At 47.4% G+C, this 22,096-nt stretch overlaps 1 protein-coding gene across 2 annotated transcripts in view; it reads left to right on the top strand.

The window, feature by feature from the left end:
* LOC144932536 (GRB2-associated-binding protein 1-like) overlaps nucleotides 1-22,055 on the top strand; it is a 23,331-nt gene extending 1,276 nt beyond the window's left edge. Inside the window, exons 2-12 of one of the 2 annotated variants that reach the window (XM_078856715.1) lie at nucleotides 6,858-6,992; nucleotides 7,278-7,416; nucleotides 11,403-11,661; nucleotides 12,953-13,226; nucleotides 14,200-14,257; nucleotides 14,342-14,406; nucleotides 15,433-16,048; nucleotides 17,011-17,113; nucleotides 17,918-18,035; nucleotides 18,939-19,001; nucleotides 20,184-22,055. In XM_078856715.1, the coding sequence (XP_078712841.1) occupies nucleotides 6,858-6,992; nucleotides 7,278-7,416; nucleotides 11,403-11,661; nucleotides 12,953-13,226; nucleotides 14,200-14,257; nucleotides 14,342-14,406; nucleotides 15,433-16,048; nucleotides 17,011-17,113; nucleotides 17,918-18,035; nucleotides 18,939-19,001; nucleotides 20,184-20,318 (1,965 nt within the window). In that variant the 3' untranslated portion in view covers nucleotides 20,319-22,055. Of the gene's footprint in view, nucleotides 1-6,857; nucleotides 6,993-7,277; nucleotides 7,417-11,402; nucleotides 11,662-12,952; nucleotides 13,227-14,199; nucleotides 14,407-15,432; nucleotides 16,049-17,010; nucleotides 17,114-17,917; nucleotides 18,036-18,938; nucleotides 19,002-20,183 lie in introns of both variants that reach the window. The other variant, XM_078856714.1, reaches the window with a different exon arrangement.
* Nucleotides 22,056-22,096: the final 41 nt, after the last annotated feature.

The raw sequence follows: 22,096 nt of genomic DNA, 5'->3' as shown, positions 1-22,096 counted from the left end.
AGTGTGTGTGTGTAATGGTGTGTAGTGTGTGTGTAATGGTGTGAGTGTGTAGTGTGTGTGTGTAATGGTGTGTAGTGTGTGTGTAATGGTGTGTAGTGTGTGTGTGTAATGGTGTGTAGTGTGTGTGTGTAATGGTGTGTAGTGTGTGTGTGTAATGGTGTGTAGTGTGTTTGTGTAATGGTGTGTAGTGTGTTTGTGTAATGGTGTGTAGTGTGTTTGTGTAATGGTGTGTAGTGTGTAATGGTGTGAGTGTGTAGTGTGTGTGTGTGTGTAATGGTGTGAGTGTGTAGTGTGGGTGTGTGTAATGGTGTGAGTGTGTTTGTGTAATGGTGTGTAGTGTGTTTGTGTAATGGTGTATAGTGTGTAATGGTGTGAGTGTGTAGTGTGTGTGTGTAATGGTGTGAGTGTGTAGTGTGGGTGTGTGTAATGGTGTGAGTGTGTGTAATGGTGTGTGTGAGCAGTGTGTGTGTGTAATGGTGTAGTATGTGTGTGTAATGGTGTGAGTGTGTGTGTGTAATGGTGTGTGTGTGTAATGGTGTGAGAGTGTAATGGTGTGAGTGTGTGTATGTAATGGTGTGTGTGAGTAGTGTGTGTGTGTAATGGTGTGTGTGAGTAGTGTGTGTGTGTAATGGTGTGAGTGTGTAGTGTGTGTGTGTAATGGTGTGAGTGTGTGTGTAATGGTGTGAGTGAGTAGTGTGTGTATAAGGGTGTGTGTGAGTCGTGTGTGTGTGTAATGGTGTTTAAGGGTGTGTGTAGTGTGTGTAATGGTGTGAGTGTAAATGTGTGGGGAGCGGTGGTGTCACGGTTAGCGCACTGCGCTATGAACTTGGCCATCCAGGTTCGATTCCCGCTCACGGCCAACACCAGTGATGATTATCTGAACCGGTCCCTGGGCCTCCCCAAGGTCAACTCAGCCTCAAACGAGTACCTGATGCGGTGTGTAAACATCGCCACTGGGGAGACAAAGACGGCCGGGCGTGGTGTTGGCCACCCATCCCCTCGTGTACCGTGCCGGCCTTCATAGGTGCTCGCTAACAGCGCTTACCCCAACAGTCTGTTACAGGCTATAGGGGGGATTTTTGTTTTTGTGGAAGGGGCTGACATGTGGCATAAGTGTTAGCAGCAGTACAGTGTACTCGTTGTATGTGTGTGAGAGGCTTGTGTAAGTTGATACGGTGTTGATGCGATTGTGTTTATCTATGTGCAAAGGTGAGTGTGCGTAAGGGTTTGGAGTGAATGTGTTTGTGGAGGCCAGGGCTTCTTGGCTTGTTCTCCGTGATTACGGGGTCTCTGAACCCTTTTCTGTTCATGATCATTAAGGACCTTCATGGTGGTGACGGGCAGGACCGGTGAAGCTGCGTGGCAAGGAGTCCGGGAGTCTTTCCCTGTTTGACCTTTGGGGTACGACAACAGGGATATCATCTGGGGCCAACACAGAAAATGGCCATTGCTGTACCAGAGGAGTTCAAATCTGATACTGATACAATTGGCGCCACGGTGGTGAGATGTTAACTACCTCGCCTGGTATACAGGAGGTCGTGGGTGTTGAGATCCTGACCCTGACGCCTGTTTATTAGGAGTTTGCATGTTCTCCCCGTGGTCGCGTGGATTTTTCTCTAGGTCCTCCGGTTTTCCCCTCCACATTTATAAACGTGCCTTGAGAGTATTTGCTATAAATTTTTGCTATAAATTTGCACGTGATGAGTAACTTCTTTTGGGCTATCATTTGTGGCCGGGTCGCTTCTGAAAAAAGAGCGATATAGTTCGGTGGGCCTTCCCTGGTAAAATAAAACAATAGTTTAAAAAAAATTGTTGAACAATGTCCTTGTGAGGTTTAGGAATGTCTCCTAATGAGCAACCACGATAGTATGCATGCTGATGGCTTGGTAATTGCTCTTCTGAAAAGGTGTTGGAGTACAGTGCTGCTGAACATATCTGTAGCTTACGCCTAACCAAAACAAAACACAGTGCCTCTGGGTACAATAGTACATCATATATGTAATCGGGCACTCCACCCCCTCATCTCTTCTTGAGTAATTGGGTGGTGGTAGAGGGGCAGACTTTTCACACATGGGCAGTGTCCTCATCATGAATGCTCACTTCTTACTTCACACAATCACTCCTTAACACTTGCTAAATGTGGCTTGAAAAAAATGCAGGTTGGCATGCCTACAATCCATCGAGGGTTTATCGAGACTGTATTGTGTGAGTATCTCACATATCCTCGGAAGATCTTGACATTCTCTCATGAGTGAGCCTCCGGCAGGCGAGGCTGGGTCATGTAACCCACATGCCCATCCACCACATACCCAAGCTGCTTTTGTTTAGCTGAATATTCCGAGTAAAGCAGCATGGCACAGGCTAGAGAAGCGTTGAGATTATGGTGATGCAGGAGGACCTGGAGAAGTGTTGACTTGCCGATGACGTACCAGCAGTGTCAAGGTTGGCCACTGTGGAGGAGGCTCATAAAGGACACAACTGGATAGAGGCAGCTGTCCTCCAGCGAAAACGAGGGAGTAACAACGCTCACAACAGGGGGTACAGCACTGGGCAGATGAAACACATACAAGTTGGTACAGTAGGGAATGCAGAAGGTGCATCTGCCAGACAGTGAACCTATAACACCTGGGGTTGTTTCATGACTTACCTGTGAGCCTTAGACACTTCAGGTGGCCTCGGTGCACCTAGTCTGACACAAGTGCTGAGTTGACGTCGCCACGACTTAGTGGTAAATGGTGGCTGATGTATGGATGTAGGTGTGTGTGACTGTAAGGAAGCGGTAGTGCAGTGGTTAGTACACTTCAATGAACCCGGTGACCTGAGTTCGATTTCTGCTCACGGCCAACATCAGTGGTGAGATTTTGAACGTGCCCTCTCTAGGATAATTCAGCCATGATGCATTGTGTAAACATCATCACTGGGAAGACAAAGGGGGGCAGGCGTGGTCCTGGCTACATCAGCTTATGTGATGTGCCTGCCTTCATAGGTGCTTGCTAACAGTGCTTGCCACAACAACCTGTATAGGCTATACGATGTATAATTCAATTTCTGTAGGTGTATCTAGCAAGTGTGCGTTGGGGTGTGTAAAGAAGTGTTTGTGCTTGCCTTAGGGGTCAGCTTTCAAGTATGTGCATGTGTGTTGCAAAGTATTGGAATGTGTTAGGGGAGTGGTGGTGCAGTGGTTAGCGCACTCCTCTTTGGACCTGAATCCAATTCCTATCCTTGGCTGTCATCAATTGTGAATTATAGCTGAACCAGTATTGGGCACCTCTACGTTCTCAATAATCCTTAACTGACCAGCGTGGTGAAATGTGGTCAAACAACCATGATGCCTGACAACATGGAGATTGAACAAAGGGCTGTACATTTTTATCTAAATTAAATGTAAGGAAACAATGGGGCCTGTTAGGTGATTGCTAGTATGTAAGGGAATCGTGGGGCCTTATAGGTGATTGCTAACAGCACTAGCCCCTCGAATCCATAGCTGGGGGAATCTGCATGGTTATTAGTAACCGTAAACACATTGTGTCGAACCTGTACATTATCAGTTAAATGCACTAGTGACTGGTAGTGAACCTTGTTCGCATTCTGTCAGTTTTAGCATCACACTCTAAAAGAAGTGGTTTTATTTTATGATGATGGTAATGGAGTTCTTATGTTTGTAAGAGTCTAGCACTTAACGTAGGGAAATAGATAACTTTAGGCTGATGATTCCCTATGATTCAAATCGGTCAATCTCTGGGCCAAATATTGTGGGTGTCCAAATTAGAAAATTCTCAGTTTCAGATTTTTCTAGCTATAACTATAACCTCTACTATACTTATGCCAAATTGTAGCTTTCTAGCCTGTCCAAAATATTTATATTTACATCAGTGACTACCAATTGCCTATACTTATTAGATGTGTTCTCGTAGTCATTATCGATGTTTATTATTTAGGAGATGCAGTTGCATTTAGATGCTATATAAATCAAAAATATGATTATTATGTACTCATTTCACGATCTTAAGGTTGCGAGTTCAAATTTCAGACAGGTTTATTCCTTCCCATCAACATCATAACCATTATCGATTATCGTCATGGTCATCATCATGATCATTATTATCATGATCTTCATTGTTATCACAGTTAGCACTAAGATCATCATCATCATCATAACCATCGTCAGCATCATCACCATCCCTGTCAGGGGTAATAGGAATGTGAAGTTTTCACCAGAGGCTCGGAACTGCCAAAGCGGGTACTGTCCAATGTTCAACAGACCGTGGAGACGCTTGACATTTATGACAGTAACTTTTTGTTCCGTGGCTGTTGAGTCCATTGTGCATGAGTCCTGGCAGTAGGCGTAGACGACATGTTGGTGATTTATGCCTGTGTGCACGCTCATCGTTATGGCCAACAACATTGGCAAATATCTGAACCGGTCCTGAGCTGCCCCTTGATTGACTCGGCTTATAATAAGTATCCGGTGCAGTGCATAAGCATCGGCACTGTAGAAATAAAGGCAGCTGGCCGTGTTGCTGGCCACATCAATAACTCGTATGCCATGCTGGCCTTAATAGGTGCCCACTAACAGCACTTGCCCGAACAGCCTATAAAGGCTATTCGGAGGATCTTTGGTACGAGATATGTGCGACGTGGTTCCTTGTGTATATTAACAGCTGTGCTTTTGCCAAGTTTTCCACAGGCTGGCCTTTGCTCCGTCCTTGGGTTTATCCATGTCTGACCATGTGTGAAACATAAGGGTTTCTTCCTTAATTTGGAGCTTTCGTGACTGCAGGAATTATTCTTTGGTTCTTTCGGTAAAGTCACGTATAAAGATATTATTTAATTCACGTATTATTTTATCTTTATACGTGACTTTACCGAAAGAACCAAAGAATAAGGGTTTCTGGTTGACTCCTGCAGGTACAAATTGGATGGCTGGGTCATGTAGCCCATATAACCCAGCCACCGCATGCCCGAGCAGCTTCTGATTTGCTGGATAAAGTGAGATTAACAGGCCCTATATGGGTTAGAGAATAGAGGGCAGGAAGTGGTATGGGGAGACCTGGAGCAGAATGGCTTTACCGACACGAGTATCAGCAATGTCAAGACCGGCCTGCGTGTGTGGAGGAGGCTCGTGAAGGATGATACTGGTGGATGGTGGCAGCCACCCTCCAGCAACAAAAGTAGGCAGAGGAGCAACGTTCACAAGATCGGGCAGAGCGGTTGTGCAGTTAAAAGATATCGAGTGACAGTGGCAGGGGGCACGGGGACACATTTGGCTTGGATTCTATCTGTCTGCCCATTTTGCCTGGGTCTGTCCTATACCCCCCCCCCCCATGTCAGCAAGGCTCCATCACTACATGTGGCCTTGTTTTGTACAACATTTGGCAGAAGTGCAATGCTGACATCACCACCGATTAGCGTTTTAGCTCTGAAGCTCTGAATAAGGGTTGCATTGTGTGTGCGTATGTATTGTGTATTTGCGTTTATATAAAATGCGAATGCACGTGTTGTGTTTTTGTGTTTGCGTGAACATATGCATTTGTGTGTGCGTGTTCTGATGTGGTTTTTGTGTGCATTGAAGTGTATGATTGTGGATGCGTGCAAGCACGGATGTGAGTGTGTGTGTGTGCACGCGTGTAAATTAAGCCGCTCTGCTCTCTGAATAATTTATTTCGGTTGAGGCAGCTTAGTGAGAAATCTATAGTGCGTGTGCATGGATGAGAGTTTTTTCGTACAAGTGTGTGTGTGTGTGCATGGATGCGAGCGTGTACATGTGTGTATGGAGGCTATTGTGTACAAGTGTGTATGTGTTTATGGATGTGTGTGTGTACAAGTGTAATGGTTATCGCGCTGCACTACAAACCGGCAACCCGAGTTCGATTCCAGCTCACGCCCAAGACCGGTGGCAATTATTTGAACCGGTCCTGGGCCTCCCCTAGGTCGACTCAGCCTCAAATGTCTACCTGGTGCTGTATGTAAAAATTGCTATGAGACAAAGGCGGCTCGGCATGGTGCTGGCCACCCATCCCTCGTGTGCTGTGCTGACCTTCATAGGTGTCCAATAGCAGCAATTGCCGCCCAAAGTGTGATAAGGCTATAAGGGGAGCTTTGTCTTCATGTTCTGGCATGTGTGTGCTTGTTTGTGCTTATCTGTGTATGTTGGTGTGTGAGTAGGTGTTTATGTAAAAGTGTGTTTAATTGTGCTTGTGATCATGTGCATATATTTACATTTGTACATATCATAAATGTGTATAACCATGGCTGTTGATGAGATTCAGAAGGTATAAACCTATCTTACGTTCTTTTTAACAAGTTTGAATGGATAATCTTAACTTGGGTAAGCCGCTGGAGCAACAAACTAAAATATATTTAACTTTGACAGTGCGAGACGACCGGAGGTCTTTTCACTTTCTTATCGATAATTCTCCATGGCAGTGGATCGTGAGTTCTGCATGTGTATGGTATATCTGAATGCCTTGACGTGTGCCCGCATTCACTGCCGCCTCCCTCCATGTCTCCCGGTGTCCTCCCCCTACCCCTGTGTTTGCTTGTCCCTTCTATCTTCCCATGAACCCGTGTTTATCTGCGTCTTCCTGTGTCTGTCTGCCTGTACCCCCCCTCTGTGCCCCCCCCCCACCATGCCCCCCCCCCTGTGTCCCCTCTGCATCCCCTCCATGTCGTCCCCTGTATTGACCCCCCCCCTCGCATTCCCACCTTGTCCCCTATGTCCCCACCACATCCCCCCTGCCTGTGCCCCCCCCCTGTCTGTGCCCCCCCCCCCATGCCACCCCACCATGTTTCCCCATCCGTCCCTCCCCCATGTCCCATCATGTGTCCCCTGTATCACCCCCATGTCCCCGAGCCAGGCGTGGCGGCGCCGCTGGTTCGTACTGCGCCAGGAGGAGCTGCTGTATTTCCGCAATGACCGCGCACGCAAGCCGATCCGTACCATCCCCCTCTCCGCCTGCCTGCAGGTCGACTCTGGCCTCGCCTTCAGCAAGGTGGAGCGGGGGCACTGGAGGTCTGGGGAGCAAAAAGGGTTACAGGGGTCGTGGACAGCACGCAGAGGCGTAATGGGGTGTTCTGGGGGAGACAGGAGTGTGAGAGGTAGAGACGTCACGAGGAATCAAGTGGACGTGGAGAGAAGGGGGCATAAGAGCGTGTGAGACGCAGAGGAGGTCACAGGTACTCTGGGAGTGTGAGGCCTAGGGGGGGAAGGATGCACGCACCCATGTATTCACAATTGCACACGGCACGCACTCACAACATTGTGTGTGTGTGTGCAGGATGGGGCTAAGGGCAGCTTTGTGTTTGACGTACGCACGGAAGCACGCACCTTCTACCTGGTGGCCGAGAATGAGGAGGAGATGGTGGCCTGGGTCCGTGCGCTCTGCTCCCTCTGCGGCTTCAATGAAACTGCACAGGGTGCGCACACACACACACACATGCATGTATGCATGCACTGCAACTAAAGTTCAACTATGCATTTTTCCTGAAATTACATTGGAGAGGATGACCCAAAGTCTACTAAGGGCAGACAAAAGTGGAGAGAGTTGACAGCCAAGGAGGCCCTACGACTGTTGATGGGATTGATGATTAATGTTGCTCGCAAAAGTGTTGTTATCTGTGTTGCTCCCTTAACAAAGGCTGCAACACTGGAGAAAGTTTCATTGGGATTTTGAAATAGTTTTCTTGTTGCGAATGCATCAAGCACAGATTTGGCTGGATGTGGTCATGTGGCCATCATGGCAATGCTAATTTCAACATGGCCGACTTTTTATGCATAACAGTGCTGATATATGTATTGAGAACACTGTTACCAAGATATTTTACTTGTCTTTAAAATGTTATCAAGTTAAAACTTCAATTTATAGATTAATTAGTATTTTTTTATTTATTTGTATATGAAGCTGAGTAAGCACCTTTCTTTGCATAAATTCCCTGTAAGGCTCTCTTGGTCGGGCCAGCTTGCCAAGGCAAGAGGGGAGGGCAGGGATGGGCCTTGGCCTCTACTTTATTATACATAAACATTCACCCTCATTGAGTTAATTTGTGTTGCAAAACAGACACAACAAGGTTTCAGTGTTTAACCTAGGATGTTGCGCGACATTTGCACAAAGCAAAGTTAAGTGCAGGAAGGTTGCATCGGTTAACTTCAGCTTTGCACGCGCACTTACACATGTACAAAGACAAAGATCTTCCTGTAGCCGGGCGGGGCGGTAATAGTGCACGCCTGTAATCCAGCACTGAAGATGAGGGTTGGGAGAACACACCAATATCGTGAAACTCACTTCCCGTGAGCATCAAAGTTGCCACACCCTGGCTTGAAGGGAAATGGCAGTACAGCGAGTGGATTCATCTCCATCTGTTTCCATCCATATGGGGATAGAGTGGTTCCTCCCTCGCATGTGTGGAGTTTCTCCGGGAACTGTGGTTTCCTCCTTTTGTGTAGGAACTCTCATTAATTGGCCGAAAACATCTTAATATATAGAGAACCATGGAGCTTGTGCAATTGTTGGTGCCGCCTGGCTACCTTATCGCTTGTCTGTGGTTCCTTGTGCCGCTGAGTTGTTCTCGGTCTTTGAAAACGAGCAAAAACTACGTATTACAAGTCTAAATTCGTATTATCTTTAGGCTGTTGGGGAAAAAATGCTGTGGTGGTGTATCTAGCACACTACTGATTGACTTTATCTCTCCCATGCTGTTGTTTACACACCGCACTGGGTACTCCTTTAAGGCTGAGTCAACCTCACGGAGGGCTAATACCGGCAAAAAAACATTTGGCACCGATATTAGCTGAAGCCGAGATTCTGACTGATGGCCAAGTTTGTAGTGCAGTGCACTGACCACTGCATCACTGCTCCCCACTTATGCATGTACACTCACACACTCTTTGTATACCCAAATGCATACCGGTGCACGCGCGCAGTCAATAACTGCTGTTCCCCATGTAGATGATGGAATTTTCATCACAGCACTCGTGCCAGGCTAGATATATTTTGACTCGTTGGTACAAACTCACTGGACAGATCCAGGTGCTGTGGATTAACAAGGCTCAAGTTATTGATAGATGCATGCAAACTCTAGCACACATCAATACAAACATAAAGAGCCCCTTTATAGCCATTTAGACCACTGGGAAAGTGCTGTTAGTGAGCACCTATTTAAAATCTGAAACGGCACACAGGGGAGTAATTTGGTCAGCACCACACCCAACCACCTTCATCTCCCCAGTGGCAAGGTTTCCTCACTGCCTCAGGTACTCATTTAAGACTGAGTAAACCTCGGGAGGAAATATGATAGGTTGAAACACTGCTGTCCACGGTCGGAAATTAACACCAGGTCTCCAGATTCATAGCCTACTGTCCTAATCGTAGTGTCATCATATATATATGTATATACACATAGTGTATACATATATATACATATGCATACATATGCATATGTATATATGTGTATATGTACGGTCCTTTTTTCAATCCCCTGCTGAATGAAGGTCATGCTGCACTTCTGCCTGTTGGTGGGGGTTATTTGATCATACTTCACCATGCTGGTGAATGCGAGTTAGTGAAAGCAGAGAACATAGACCTAAAATCATAGGAGTACAGTTTTAAAATGGATCAACATGGTGCCCCGCAAGCCCTATGAATACCTGCTTTTTGCATGGTCGTCACCCATCCAGGTACTTTATAGGCTCGCACTGCTTAGATTCTCCGAGTTGATACACTAGGAAAGATTCCAGGTCGTCATAGACACACACAGACACACACTCGGAATGATGCATTGCGGCCAAGTCCATTGGGTGAGGGCTCGCGGAGGAAACTTGGTTAGTCTGGGTTGACAGACAGGAATGGTTAGATTCCAACCCAACTCTAACCCACTGCCCCCCTCCGCCCCCTGGCCATCGCTCCTCACTGTGCTTTTTATTATACACCAGATTTTCTGTTCATTGTTGTTAACATTGCCTCTCCCCCCCACATTTTGTTGTTGCTTGAGGACAGCAGTTGTTAAATGCTGAATAGTGTTTTTCACAATTCCCCTCAACGGAAGATTATCCCAACACCATATGAATGATGAGAAACTGAACAGAGAATGATGGCTGTACTGTACTGATGATTCGTAACAAGGTTTAAACCAGTGTACAGTTATTTCATTGTTCTACTGCTACCGAAAATTGTACAGTGACAATTTTAAATCGTAGTGGCCTCAATGCTGTTGTGCATGGTGCACAAAGTATGGTGACGTTATGTAGCATGAAAAGGAGGCTGGCATGACCGAGCTTATCGTCACATGAGTACTTTTTGCCATCTACAAATCAACTTTTGTGCATAGTATTTGCACTTATACTGGACGGCCCAGCCTACACAAGCGCACACCTATGGGTGGGAATACTGTACTATGTGGATTTATATAGGGTGTAATTGCGCCCACATCCCAGAATGCTGTACAGAAACTGGGCATTCATTTCATAGAGAGACCGTGAAATAAAGGGAATGGCCTGAGCGTGGACTTGTCAAATATGCATCTGTTAACCTGGTGGACAAACTTCCAGAGCGAGTACTGTTAGTAATTGTGCATTAAAGCTAAAATGGCACACAATGGGGTGGGATGACAAGCATCATGCTTGTCCACTTCTACGCATGGTGGGCTCTAGAATTGCCCTCATATTCCTGTCCCGGCTCCCTCCCTCTGGGGCCTATTGCTATTTGTCCAGGGCCCCAGTTGCTGTTGCATTTGGCTGTGCCTCAGTGTCAATCTCTCTATCCCCCGCTTCTGTGCCCTGACCCCCACCCCCACACTCCACTTTCTATTCTCATAATTTCATTTGTAAAGCATCCTGAGATGCTATTTAAAATTGTTGATGTTGGAATCCCTCAATCCTTGGTGAGCCTTATGTCTTTGTTGGCTTTGGGCAAGGGTACCGCGTTTCTAGGACGCGAAACGGGGACACATGGTAAGCTGGCAACTCTTTCCTCCATCAACCCTGTTCACTCTTCAATATCTAGCACAACCCTCACAGTGAGTGGTCTCGCTCTTCATGATATCGGCCCTGCCTGCTTTCTGCTCATTACGTCCTGGCCCACTCCTCCGATAACCAACCCTGCCCACTACTCTAGTAGTCCCACCCTATGCATGTGGAAACGCCGGACTGCATTTTTTGACACCGGGATTGTTCCGGCCAAGCTGGGGTTGTTCTGTTCTGTTTACGTGACAAACCTTACTAATTGGCTTTGTCGGGTGTTGGCGGGTTTAACGGCACATTTATATATTCACGCGATCTAACCCCCAAAAAAAACTATATTATGGATGATATTGGTCGTGAAAGCCTACGTGTTAAACTGGGGGTTGTTTGATTTGAAATGTTACGTTGTGCTTCACGAGTATGTGTGTGTGTCTCTCTCCCTGTACAGGGAACGAACTGGAGGCCGGAAACCAAACCGACCAATTGGACGCCGGACCCCAGGCCCCACCCTCCCAGCCGCCACACCTTGCCGAGGCCACGCCCCCCATCTCCTTGCAGCCAACGGTGGCGCAGCCTGAGGCCACGCCCCCACTTCACCGGTCAATGGGACCTGGGGGAGGCAGGCTCAACGGGCATCGCTTGGGCAACGAGGAGCCCAATGGCTACCTGTGTCTGTACGACTGTGAGAGCCGGATCCCTGACAATCTGTGAGCACTGCGGTTGGGGGTGGGGTGATGGCGGTGGTGGCAGTGGAGAGTTGTGGTGATGGTGGTGTTGATGGTTGGCACAGTCGGGGGCACAGGTGGTGCATCGGGCCAGTTGTCTCAGTCGACCCATGGCACCTGGGTCTGCCCCGTGACCTCCTGCCAGCGGGCGTTCGACACTTCACGTGGCCTCAAAGTGCACGTAGCCTGGCACAAGCGCCGTGGTGACGTCACCGCTGAATGGCGGTTGTTGGTGTTGATGGTTGTGGGGATCGGTAGTGTAGCCTGTAGCGGTTCGCGCGCTGCGTTACGAACCTGGCAACTCGGGTTCGATTCCCGCTCACAGCCACCACCAGTGACGATTATCCGAATCATTTCTGGGCCTCCCCTAGGTCGACTCAGCCTCAAATGAGTAACCGGTGTGGTGTGTAAACATCGTCACCGGGGAGACAAAGGCGGTCGGGCGTGGTGCTGGCCACCCACCCCTTCGTGTGCCGTGCCGGCCTTAATAGGTGCTCGCTAACAGCACTTGCCCCAACAGTCTGTTCCAGGCTATACAGATGATCTTTGTCTTTGGTGTTGGTGGAAGTGGTGACAGTGGTGATGATTGTGGTATTGTTTATGGCGGTTGTGGTGATGGAAGTGGTAATAATTGTAGTGTTGATGGTGGTTGTAGTAATGATGGTGTTGGTGATGATTGTAGTGTTGATAGTTGTGTGAAGGTGGAGGTGATGAAATAGATGGTGGTGATTTATAGTGGTATTGGAGATACATTTTGAATTGTAATGCATCTAAATGCAACCACATCTACAAACGCTTTATAAGAAAAAATAGATGCATTATGAGTTTTATTATGATACAAGGGGAAGAGAAAACGTAGATTGATGGAAATGAGTGGTCATATTAGAGGGGAACAGCAAAATCTTAAGCCAGCCTGGATTGGGAGTTAGCCATGTGGATGGCCAAAGGGAGGGAGTTCCAGACTGCATTGGCAGCAATGAAGGATGAGTGACCTTCCAGATTGACTGGATGCTTTGACAGAAGACCTTGGCAGCTGGAACAGAGAACATGTGGAGGAAAGTAACGCGAGATTAGAGGGGAGAGGAAGGTAGGCGCTATAACATTCACGAAGGTGGTGGTTGAGATGACACTGGTGCTTTTGGCGATGAAGGATATCGAGATGGGAACATTCTTGAGATTTTGTGGTGGAGATGTTGCTGGAGATGACACCGATAATAATGATATTGATGAGGGTGGTGAGGTTCGTGACAATTGTGATGTTTTCATTTTTCAGGCAAAGTGATGTTCCCGATCAACTCTACTCCGTGCCGCGCCGCTATAACCCGGCAGCGACATCACCACCCAGCCCCACCCAGGACGTGCCGTCATCACTGCCATCTCCCACCCAGGAAGTTACATCACAGCCTGAAGGGACATCTCCACCCCCATCGCGGTCCGATCCTGACCAAGAAGCTATGTCATCCCCAAAGACAGGGAGCTCACAGGAAGTGACATCGTCATCACGGCTCTCCTTTCAGTGCTACGACATCCCACCTCCTCCTTGCCAGGTGATGGAGCTAACGCTGGTGATGTTGGTTATGTTGAAGGTGGTAGCGGGTACAGGTATACTCTCCAGGTGAACACGAGGCCGTGAAGAGACACTTGTTCTGGAAGGCTGCCTCTCCTCCACCTGCTCCTATAAGAGGGAAGGGCTCCACCTTCCTCACTTTTTTCTCATCACTGCCCATGTAAATGCCGCTGTTACATCAGTTTTTCAGCCCTTTATTCTTTACCCTTTACCCCCTTGTTCTTATCGACAATGGATAGGCCTTGTGCAGCTGTCACACCTTCAGCTTAAATGACCATCTACCTGGTGGGAGGACTTGGCGTCTTTCATCCGGTCTTGAAGTTTGGCTGCAAGCGGGTGGTGTTGGGGAACGCACCTAGGTGGTGCACCAGCATAGAGACAGGATGCATACACTGTAGCTCAGAGGGAAATTCAGAACACCCTGCGCCCTTATCAGGGGATAGTCTCAGGAAAATTAGGTCCCCATCCATTCAACCATAGCTACTGGAGTGGAAATTATCAACCGCTGGGGCTCACCTCATTTTCATAGGTTGATGAAAATGACCTGGCAGATGTACAGGCATTGTGGCATTGTGCAACCGGCCGTTTATCTCAAGGACCTCTCCCACCCGCACCACAGGTTGGTTGAACATGGGACGGTTGGTGGGAACTTCTACCGCGAGGCATTCATGGAGATGATGGATGGATGGAAGGCTGGTATAATGTCCACAATAGTCATCTGATTTTGTGCAATAAGTGACGGAAGGCAGAGCACCAGGTGCATATGGAGTTGCGGCAGCATTCAAAGGCTTCTCTCTGCATGGCCTGGTGTTCATCTGGAGAAAATACTGAATGAGGGGGCTGCCAAGGCATACAAACTTTATCTTACATGGGGATGGTGATTGTGGCAGCATTAATGTTGATGATGCCATACAAATTAAAATAATAATTATTGTGTGTGTGTGTTCATGTAGGTGGCGTCAGGCTTCTGTGGAAAGCTTTGGACAAATTCTGAATCCCGTGATTCAAAGGGTATACTTACAGTCACAGACACACACACGTGCATAAATGCATGGGTGTCATTATTTTTGCTCACAGATGTGTGTGCCCCCACAGATGAGGCAGAAGAAGAGGTGGGGTTCGAGTGTTACGATGTGCCGAAGGGCTGGGACAGTCCGAAGGTAAAGCCACGTCATAATGACTACACACACACTTACAACAAAGATTCCCGTGTAGCCTACACAGGCTGTTGGGACAATTGCTGTTTAGCGAGCACCTGTTTAAAGCCGGTATGGCACAAGAGTGGATGGTTGTGGCCAACAACAATCCTGGCCACCTTGTTATTCTCAGGGCTTATGTGTTTCATACAAACCACACCGGGTACTTACACACCACACCGGGTACTGAAGGCTCGGTCAAACGAAGAGAGGCCCAGGATACATTTTGATAACACTCACCACGGATATTAGCTGTGGCTATAAATCACACGGAACTCAGTGCGCTAAACAGTGTGTAACCATTCCCCACATGATGACACGTGCACACCCGTACACGTGCACACCCGTACACGTGCATTTCTGTGTGTGGTGAAGTGGTGTGTGTGAGAGCAGTGTGCCGCAATCCTGGTGAACAGGGTTTGATTCCTGGCTACAGTGTCCATCATTGGAATCTAGACCTGGGCTGTGGTCTCTCCTATGTCAATGCCAATATGTCAACATCAGCCACAGAGAGATGATGTCAATGTCAGAGAATGGTCCCTTCCCAGGAATTAATATTGGTTCCCCTTCAAAATATTTGTACCACTTTAGTGTTTTTGTTACAGGGTAAATCTGTCTTTGTATTTAGCTCTATATCCATGCATTTTCAGCTCAAACTTAAATTTTCTGATGAGTTTCCTAAATTATGTTTTAAACAGTTTCTCTATATGTATGTACTTTGCAATGGACCAAAAGTAAAGTAGCACTTAAACCAAGCCCAAATTAATGTTCAGTGGTGGGAACAAATATTTGTCCCCCTGAGGTTACAAATATTGACCAATTATTTGTTCCTGGGGGAAAAAAACATTTCGGGGAAACAATATTTGCTGACACCACGTACTCGTGGACCATGACAGCCTGAATAGGTAATCATGAACAACACTTGTTCCAATGTTCTGTAAAGATAATTGTGGCCTTCTTGTGTGTGTGTGCGCACGTGCGCACATTTAGCCCGGACCCAAGAACCGCCATGACCTGAGCCCCCCGGAGAATTACGTAGCCATGGAGACCAGCAGTCGGTCCCCATCACGCTCCGTCACTATGGAGACCTGTGGGCGATCTGTCACCCTGGATACTAGCAGCCGGTCCTCATCACGCTCTGTCACCATGGAGACTGGCGGGCATTATGTCGAGATCAGCAGTCGCTCCCACTCACGCTCCGTCACCACGGAGATGAGTGGACGCTGGTCTCCGCTGCCTGCCGGATCTGGCTCCGTGTTTGGACCTACATCAACTACTGCTACGAAGCCCGGAACAGAGGTTGGACTAGATGGGGCCGGAGGGGGTCCTGGGGGACGGAGGACAGGGGCCATGCGAGCGAGCAGCGTGGGGACGCGCGGGGCTGCGCTTGGAGGGGTCGTGCCCCCGCCGGCCCACGTTGGGTTTAGAAGCAACCCCAGCACACTGGAGGGCGGGTCGCCACGCACACCGCGCGCCCTCCAATCGCCGCGCACGCCACGTGCCCTCCAATCGCCGCGCTCGCCACACTCGCCCCGCACGCCACGAACTCCACAGACACTCCAGGAGGGACCGCCAGTCAACAGGGAACTAAAGCCCAACCGGTCAGGTGAGGGACTGTGAGAATGTGCTGATCACACCACACTGCACACTGTGGTCGCCTTGAAAGGTGCTTGCTAAAAACATTTCCCCGACAGTCTATAAAGGTTATACTTGGAGTAATTTGAGTGCTTATGTAATTCAATCTTGACTTAAAGCTTTCGTGACTGCAGGAATTCATACTCTTTGGGTCTTTCGGTAAAGTCATGTAGATAGATAATAATAAAAAATCACGACGTTTCGATCGCAACACGAGCAATCGTCTTCAGGTGAAAAAATACAGCAGGTGGACTGCTGAGGCAGGAAGAAATATAGCGAGAGAGCTACTGCAGCCAGAGGTTATATAGGTTTGAGGTGGGCACAACCCAAGGGTAAGTGGGCGGGGCTAGAGATGGAATTTGCAAGTAAATGTAAGATCGCAGAGCCAGATATACCTCGGCCATTGTATTGCTAGAGATTAGCATGTCAATCTGTTAATGTAACCCCACGACTACGGTGCTGAAGAAGTATGCTTATGTAATTGTATAGTATACATCAGAAATGTATCGGCATCAAGTCAGAAATTAAGAAACAAGAGTGGTACCCAGCTTAGACTAGCCTGGACAAGCTGAAAGAAAGTTTACTTATAGAAGAGAGGAAACCCCCCGACGGAAGAAAGGTGATGAACGTGGAAGCACCAGGGCGGACACCAAGAGACAGGCCGAGAAAGAGATGGTTCCAAGTGGGGAATCAGAATACAAAGGACACTGGAGTGGAGATGGAAACGATGGCCCAAGAATGGGTTGAGTGGAGAAAGAGGATCAGGAAAGCAGGCCCCACACGAGTGAAACAATTCCAGGAAGGCGAGTAAGCGTAAAGTGTATACAGTTGGCTACATATGATGCAAAAGAAGTTCAGCATACATACATACATACATGGGCACGTGGGTACATGTGACGTGTATATGCACATGTGCTTATTTGGTGCCCACAGGCCGGAGGCCACCCCCCCTCGCACTCCAATCCGGGATTGGTGCAAATGGAGATCTCCCCCCACCAGAACCCTCCCCCATCACCAAGACTTTCACACGCCCTGGGTAAGTGCGTTCAAACAGGTACACATACTCTAGCAGGGACACACAAATGACATGTACACAATGGGCACACATAGGTATATGCACGTGAATAACAACAACAACCGCCATTCGCCACTAAGTGGCGGTGACGTCACCACGACGCTTGTGCCAGGCCGTGAATAAACACATACATAGATACGCACACAGGTACATTCACATGGACACAAAGACAGACCCCTCGTATAGGCGACACGTCACCTAAGGGGCTGTTGTGGCCAGCACCATGCCAGCACCACAAGGACACACATATACAGACAATCACTCACACATGGGTCATCACAAACCTACTTGCCTAGTTACGTTCCTTTCCCGAAACAATCACTTGCCTGTTGACTTAAACATGTTGGGTGCAATTCACCTTCTTACTTGGCATTAATCAGATATTTATTAAATTATTATAGGTTTTAGTCAAGATTTGTAATATTGAAATATTCTTCAAATATTGTGTACTTAAAAAATCTTGATGTAGTCCAGATCACCTTTGCAAAGAGGCAATGTTTCACGTGGCCTCATGCTTTTTATCATCTGCTGGTTAAATAAAGGAGACTGCCATACACACGTACATGGGGATGCACATTCACAGGTACGCACAAATATGTTCGCTCACATGTGCACACAGACGCTGTTGCACACACTTAGATACACTCACATACACAGGGTTACATTCACACACCAGTGGAAACACACTTGAACAGGTTTCTACCCCGACCCCTCTCGTGTCATTTTCATACACGTACCTGATTATAATAACGTGTGCTTGTCTAGCTCGCTCCGATTGGCTGGGCCGCCGCAGCCACGCCCTCCATCCATACATAGTTCCGCCTCCAGCTCCGACTCTCACGATGATGAAGAGGATGAGAGCTACGTGGCCATGCAACCCCCGGTGAGGCTAGCCCGTGCATCCCGCACTGAACCGCATCGCATACATAATCACAAACATTCACTTACGCTGCATACCACCCACCACAAAGACAATAATCCCCCGGATAGCCTACAGAGTGTTGGGGCAAGTGATGTCAACATGCGCTTAAGGCCTGCAATGCGCACGGAGTGATGCTGTGGCCAGTATCACGCCCAGCCACTCATTTAATCTATGGGAAGCACATAACCGGTTAAGATGTCACCACTAACATATGTCATGGCTGGAAATCGAATCCAGATCCAAGACCGTGGCACCACTCCTGTGCTACCCACCACATAACTACCTCACCTGGTATACAGGAGGTTGTGGGTTTGATTCCGATCCTGACACCTGTATATTTGGAGTTTGCATGTTCTCCCTGTGGTCGTGTGGATTTTTCTCCAGGTCCTCGAGTTTTTCCCTCCACATTTAGAAACATGCTTTTAGAGTTTGGCTGCTATACATTTTCACGTGATAAGCCACTTCGTTGAGTTATTATTTGTGGCCTGGTCGATTTTGAAAAAGAGCTATATAGCTCCGTAAGCCTTATACTTGGTAAAATAAAAATAGTTTAGTTGACATAAACTTCTTAAAATATATAACGTACAATGCATACATCACCTACCTGCCATCTGAAACGCCTCATGCCAGGACTACCTTGCACACAACACTGCAGCGACACTGCCTGTGCCATACCTGACATACCACACATCCTCTCGCGCATTGCATCAAAACTCCACACCCTTTAATACTGACGCCACTTACAATACACATCCTGCGCCTTCTGCACAACACTGCTTTATTTGTACACTTGTTTACAGCTTACTCTCAGCACTGCTCATTGCATGTGCGGTCATATATTTCTGTGGTTGTGTGTGTCACTAGAAGGAACACAACCTGCAATATCTGGATCTCGACCTGGGAAGATCGGATACTGCACCGAGCACGGTACAACGCTAGCCCTGACCTTGACTGTAACACTAACCCTATCTTTGACTCTTCACACGAATTACAATCTTGACCCCCCTACTCTCACCATAATTGAACCTCATCCCTTGTCGTGGCCCTTTATTGGCGCTTGCTAATAGCACCTGCGCAGTCTATGTGTTTTTTATTGGAATTGGTGGCAGTCACCTGTCTCTCGCTTGTAATCCCACGTCCCTCGTGCTCATCCATGTCTGTGTCCACTAACCTACCTCCATGTCATGCCCCTCCCCCTCTATCTCCACTGTGCTTTACTGCACTTTAAAAGTAAGTGAATATACATGAGATTAAGGACACATTACTGTACGTGAAAAAGTCGTATTCATGAACATCTTTAGAATTTTTTTACGCCATGCACGGATATTGCACTGAGTGGGAGCGGTGCGTTAGTCATGGAGGATGCTTGGCGATCTGCCATTAACATGCTAATCTCTCACATTAACATGCTAATCTCTCACATTAACATGCTAATCTCTCACATTAACATGCTAATCTCTCACATTAACATCGCCACCTCGGCGCGCTCGCCGTGGAGGATGATCGGCGATCTCACATTAACATGCAAATTGTTACCTGCCAGCCCTTTGATTGGTGGAAAACCCACCAACCACCGCAGTCGCCGCCCACCACTGACATTAACATTGGCTGCTGACATTTTGGGCTATGCCCATTTCAAACCTTTATAAACAGTTGTCTTTAGAAGCTATAACCCCCCTTTTCCTGATGATGGCCGCTTGTGTTGCGATCGAAACGTCGTAGTTTTTTGTTATTTTGTTATTTTCTTTGAACCTATCTACGTCACTTTACCGAAAGACCCAAATAATGTGGATATGTGTCGTTGTTTTACTGCTCGCTGATGATAGCCACATCTTTTTGAGTAGGAGGTCTAAACAATAATATGGCTACACGTTCAGCTCTTTAGCTGGGGGTTGAACAAAGCCTGAGAGTTATGTACAGCAATGTGGTGGTCACATGATATGCATGCAAACCATGTTGTATGTCATGCTATCCTGCTGTTTATGAGCGCACCTTTGTCCCTTGCCCTTCCTAGTTTGTTCTGTATATTCACGTGCAAGAGCCGAGTTCGAGTACACTCTGGGTAATTGTGTCAATCCCCATGTCCCGTCCCCCTATCTCCACCTGCAGGCGAGTACCCGGGCGCTGGAGGATCGTGTGCACTACGTGGAGCTCGACGATCGCAGAACACGCGCTCTGCAGGACACACAGAGGGCTTGGAGCCACAGCCGGGCCCCAGGACCCACAGGGAACCCCGCCCCCTAACGCGCACACAGGCTCTCTGATCCTCATACACAGAGGTCCACCTTCACAACCCCCCCTCTCCCCCCAAAAATAATACACAGGTCATCCCAATAAACAGCAAGCCCCCTAATACACACATGCCACTGATTCTAATACACACAGCTCCCTGACCCTAACATACATATGTGTCCCAAACACAGAAACCTTTGTACCAAATACACACATGCTCCTGACCTCTAAAATATAGATATCCTCTAAACACATGAGTTACCTGGCATGTTCTGTTTACGTGACAAACCTTATTGGCTGTGTCGGGTGGTGGCGGGTTTAACGACACATTTATACACCACGCTACTGCTCTCCACTGACACACAGGCTGTCTTCCACAAACAAGCCCATGAGCAGAGCACACCCAGATTTGCGCTTTACTGTACTTTCGTAAATATATGCAGGTTAACGCCTATTGTACAGATCTTTTGACTGTAACAGCCTTAAACAGCCACAACCAGCCTTTGTGAAAACTTCACATTAATCTCTAGAATGCGTCTGACTCTTCACACTTTCAAGACTTCTTCTTTGTACGGATACGGTTTGTGTAGCAAACAATTCGAAATCCAAATTTTAAATCCAGTTGATGGCTTTGGGAGATAATGAGTGTATGCCGCTCTGTATTTACTAGAAATGCGTGTAATGGACAGGCATTTACGGCGTGTTTTATTGTTTGGCTCGGACCGCCTCAGTCTCATACCAAGGAATCCAGATACGATTCACTGTCGACCATTGCCTTGTGGGAAAGCGAACCCCCCCTTTGAGGTCTCGTAATACTTTATCGAGATTGATATATTCTCCAGTATTCTGCCTTCGAATACAAATAAAGTATACACACTGCGCGAGGCTGATGATTGCTAAATGCGTTCCATATGACGTAAAAAGTGCTGATTCTAATTGGGCTGAGGGAATTTGTGACCTGTAGAGAGCGTTAATGAAATTATCCATACATCACATGGGCTGTATTTAGCAATCGTCCGATGAATGTAGGGTGTAACTACTTCCATTTGAACTGAGAAGATAGATAAATGTGGAAAGGCTGACCGTGGTGGGTCTCAAAGACTGAGTTTTGAGAAACCCTGCCCTATTCTGTTAGACTGTTGCACACTTAATGTCTATTCCTCACAGGGCAAGTCGGCCACAACACATTTAAGGCCTTATTTTCAATGACATTAATGATTTGTTGTTTTTCGTAACTCATACTTATGTTTTTTAATGCCCAGTTTAGATTTAAATATAGACTGAGTGGGAGTGCTGTTAGTGAGCACATATTAAGAAATGCACTGCAAGTGAGGAGTGATGTTGCCTGAGCCATGCACAGCCGGTGCTGGTGATGACCACACCACACAAGCGACTCGGTTACCACTGAGTTGACTTAGGGCAAGCCCAGACCAAGTTTGGATACCACTTGCCGCTGATGTTGTGCATCGTGGCCAGGAATCAAACTTGGTAGAGAGGATTAATGTGCAGTGCACTTATAAGAATAACTACTAACCCCACTTACACAAACACATGTTTATAGACATGCATGCAGCAGTCGTGCAGATATAGGCATTACTTTGTCGTTATTTAGGTATTCCTATGGTGTTCATAGCGAGCTCGGATACATTTTGTCTAAAACGAGACGAGACGTGACGATAAAGATGATGCTGACTATTGTAGTGATGTTAATACTGGTTATGTTGAGTTGACGCAGTAATGACGGTCAACATTTTTCGAAATAAAAAGTAAAATGTATGCACTGTCGTGTT

This window comes from Lampetra fluviatilis, chromosome 5, assembly GCF_964198595.1.
Source record: "Lampetra fluviatilis chromosome 5, kcLamFluv1.1, whole genome shotgun sequence".
Taxonomy (NCBI): domain Eukaryota; kingdom Metazoa; phylum Chordata; class Hyperoartia; order Petromyzontiformes; family Petromyzontidae; genus Lampetra; species Lampetra fluviatilis.
This window is presented reverse-complemented; position numbering and strand designations above follow the sequence as displayed.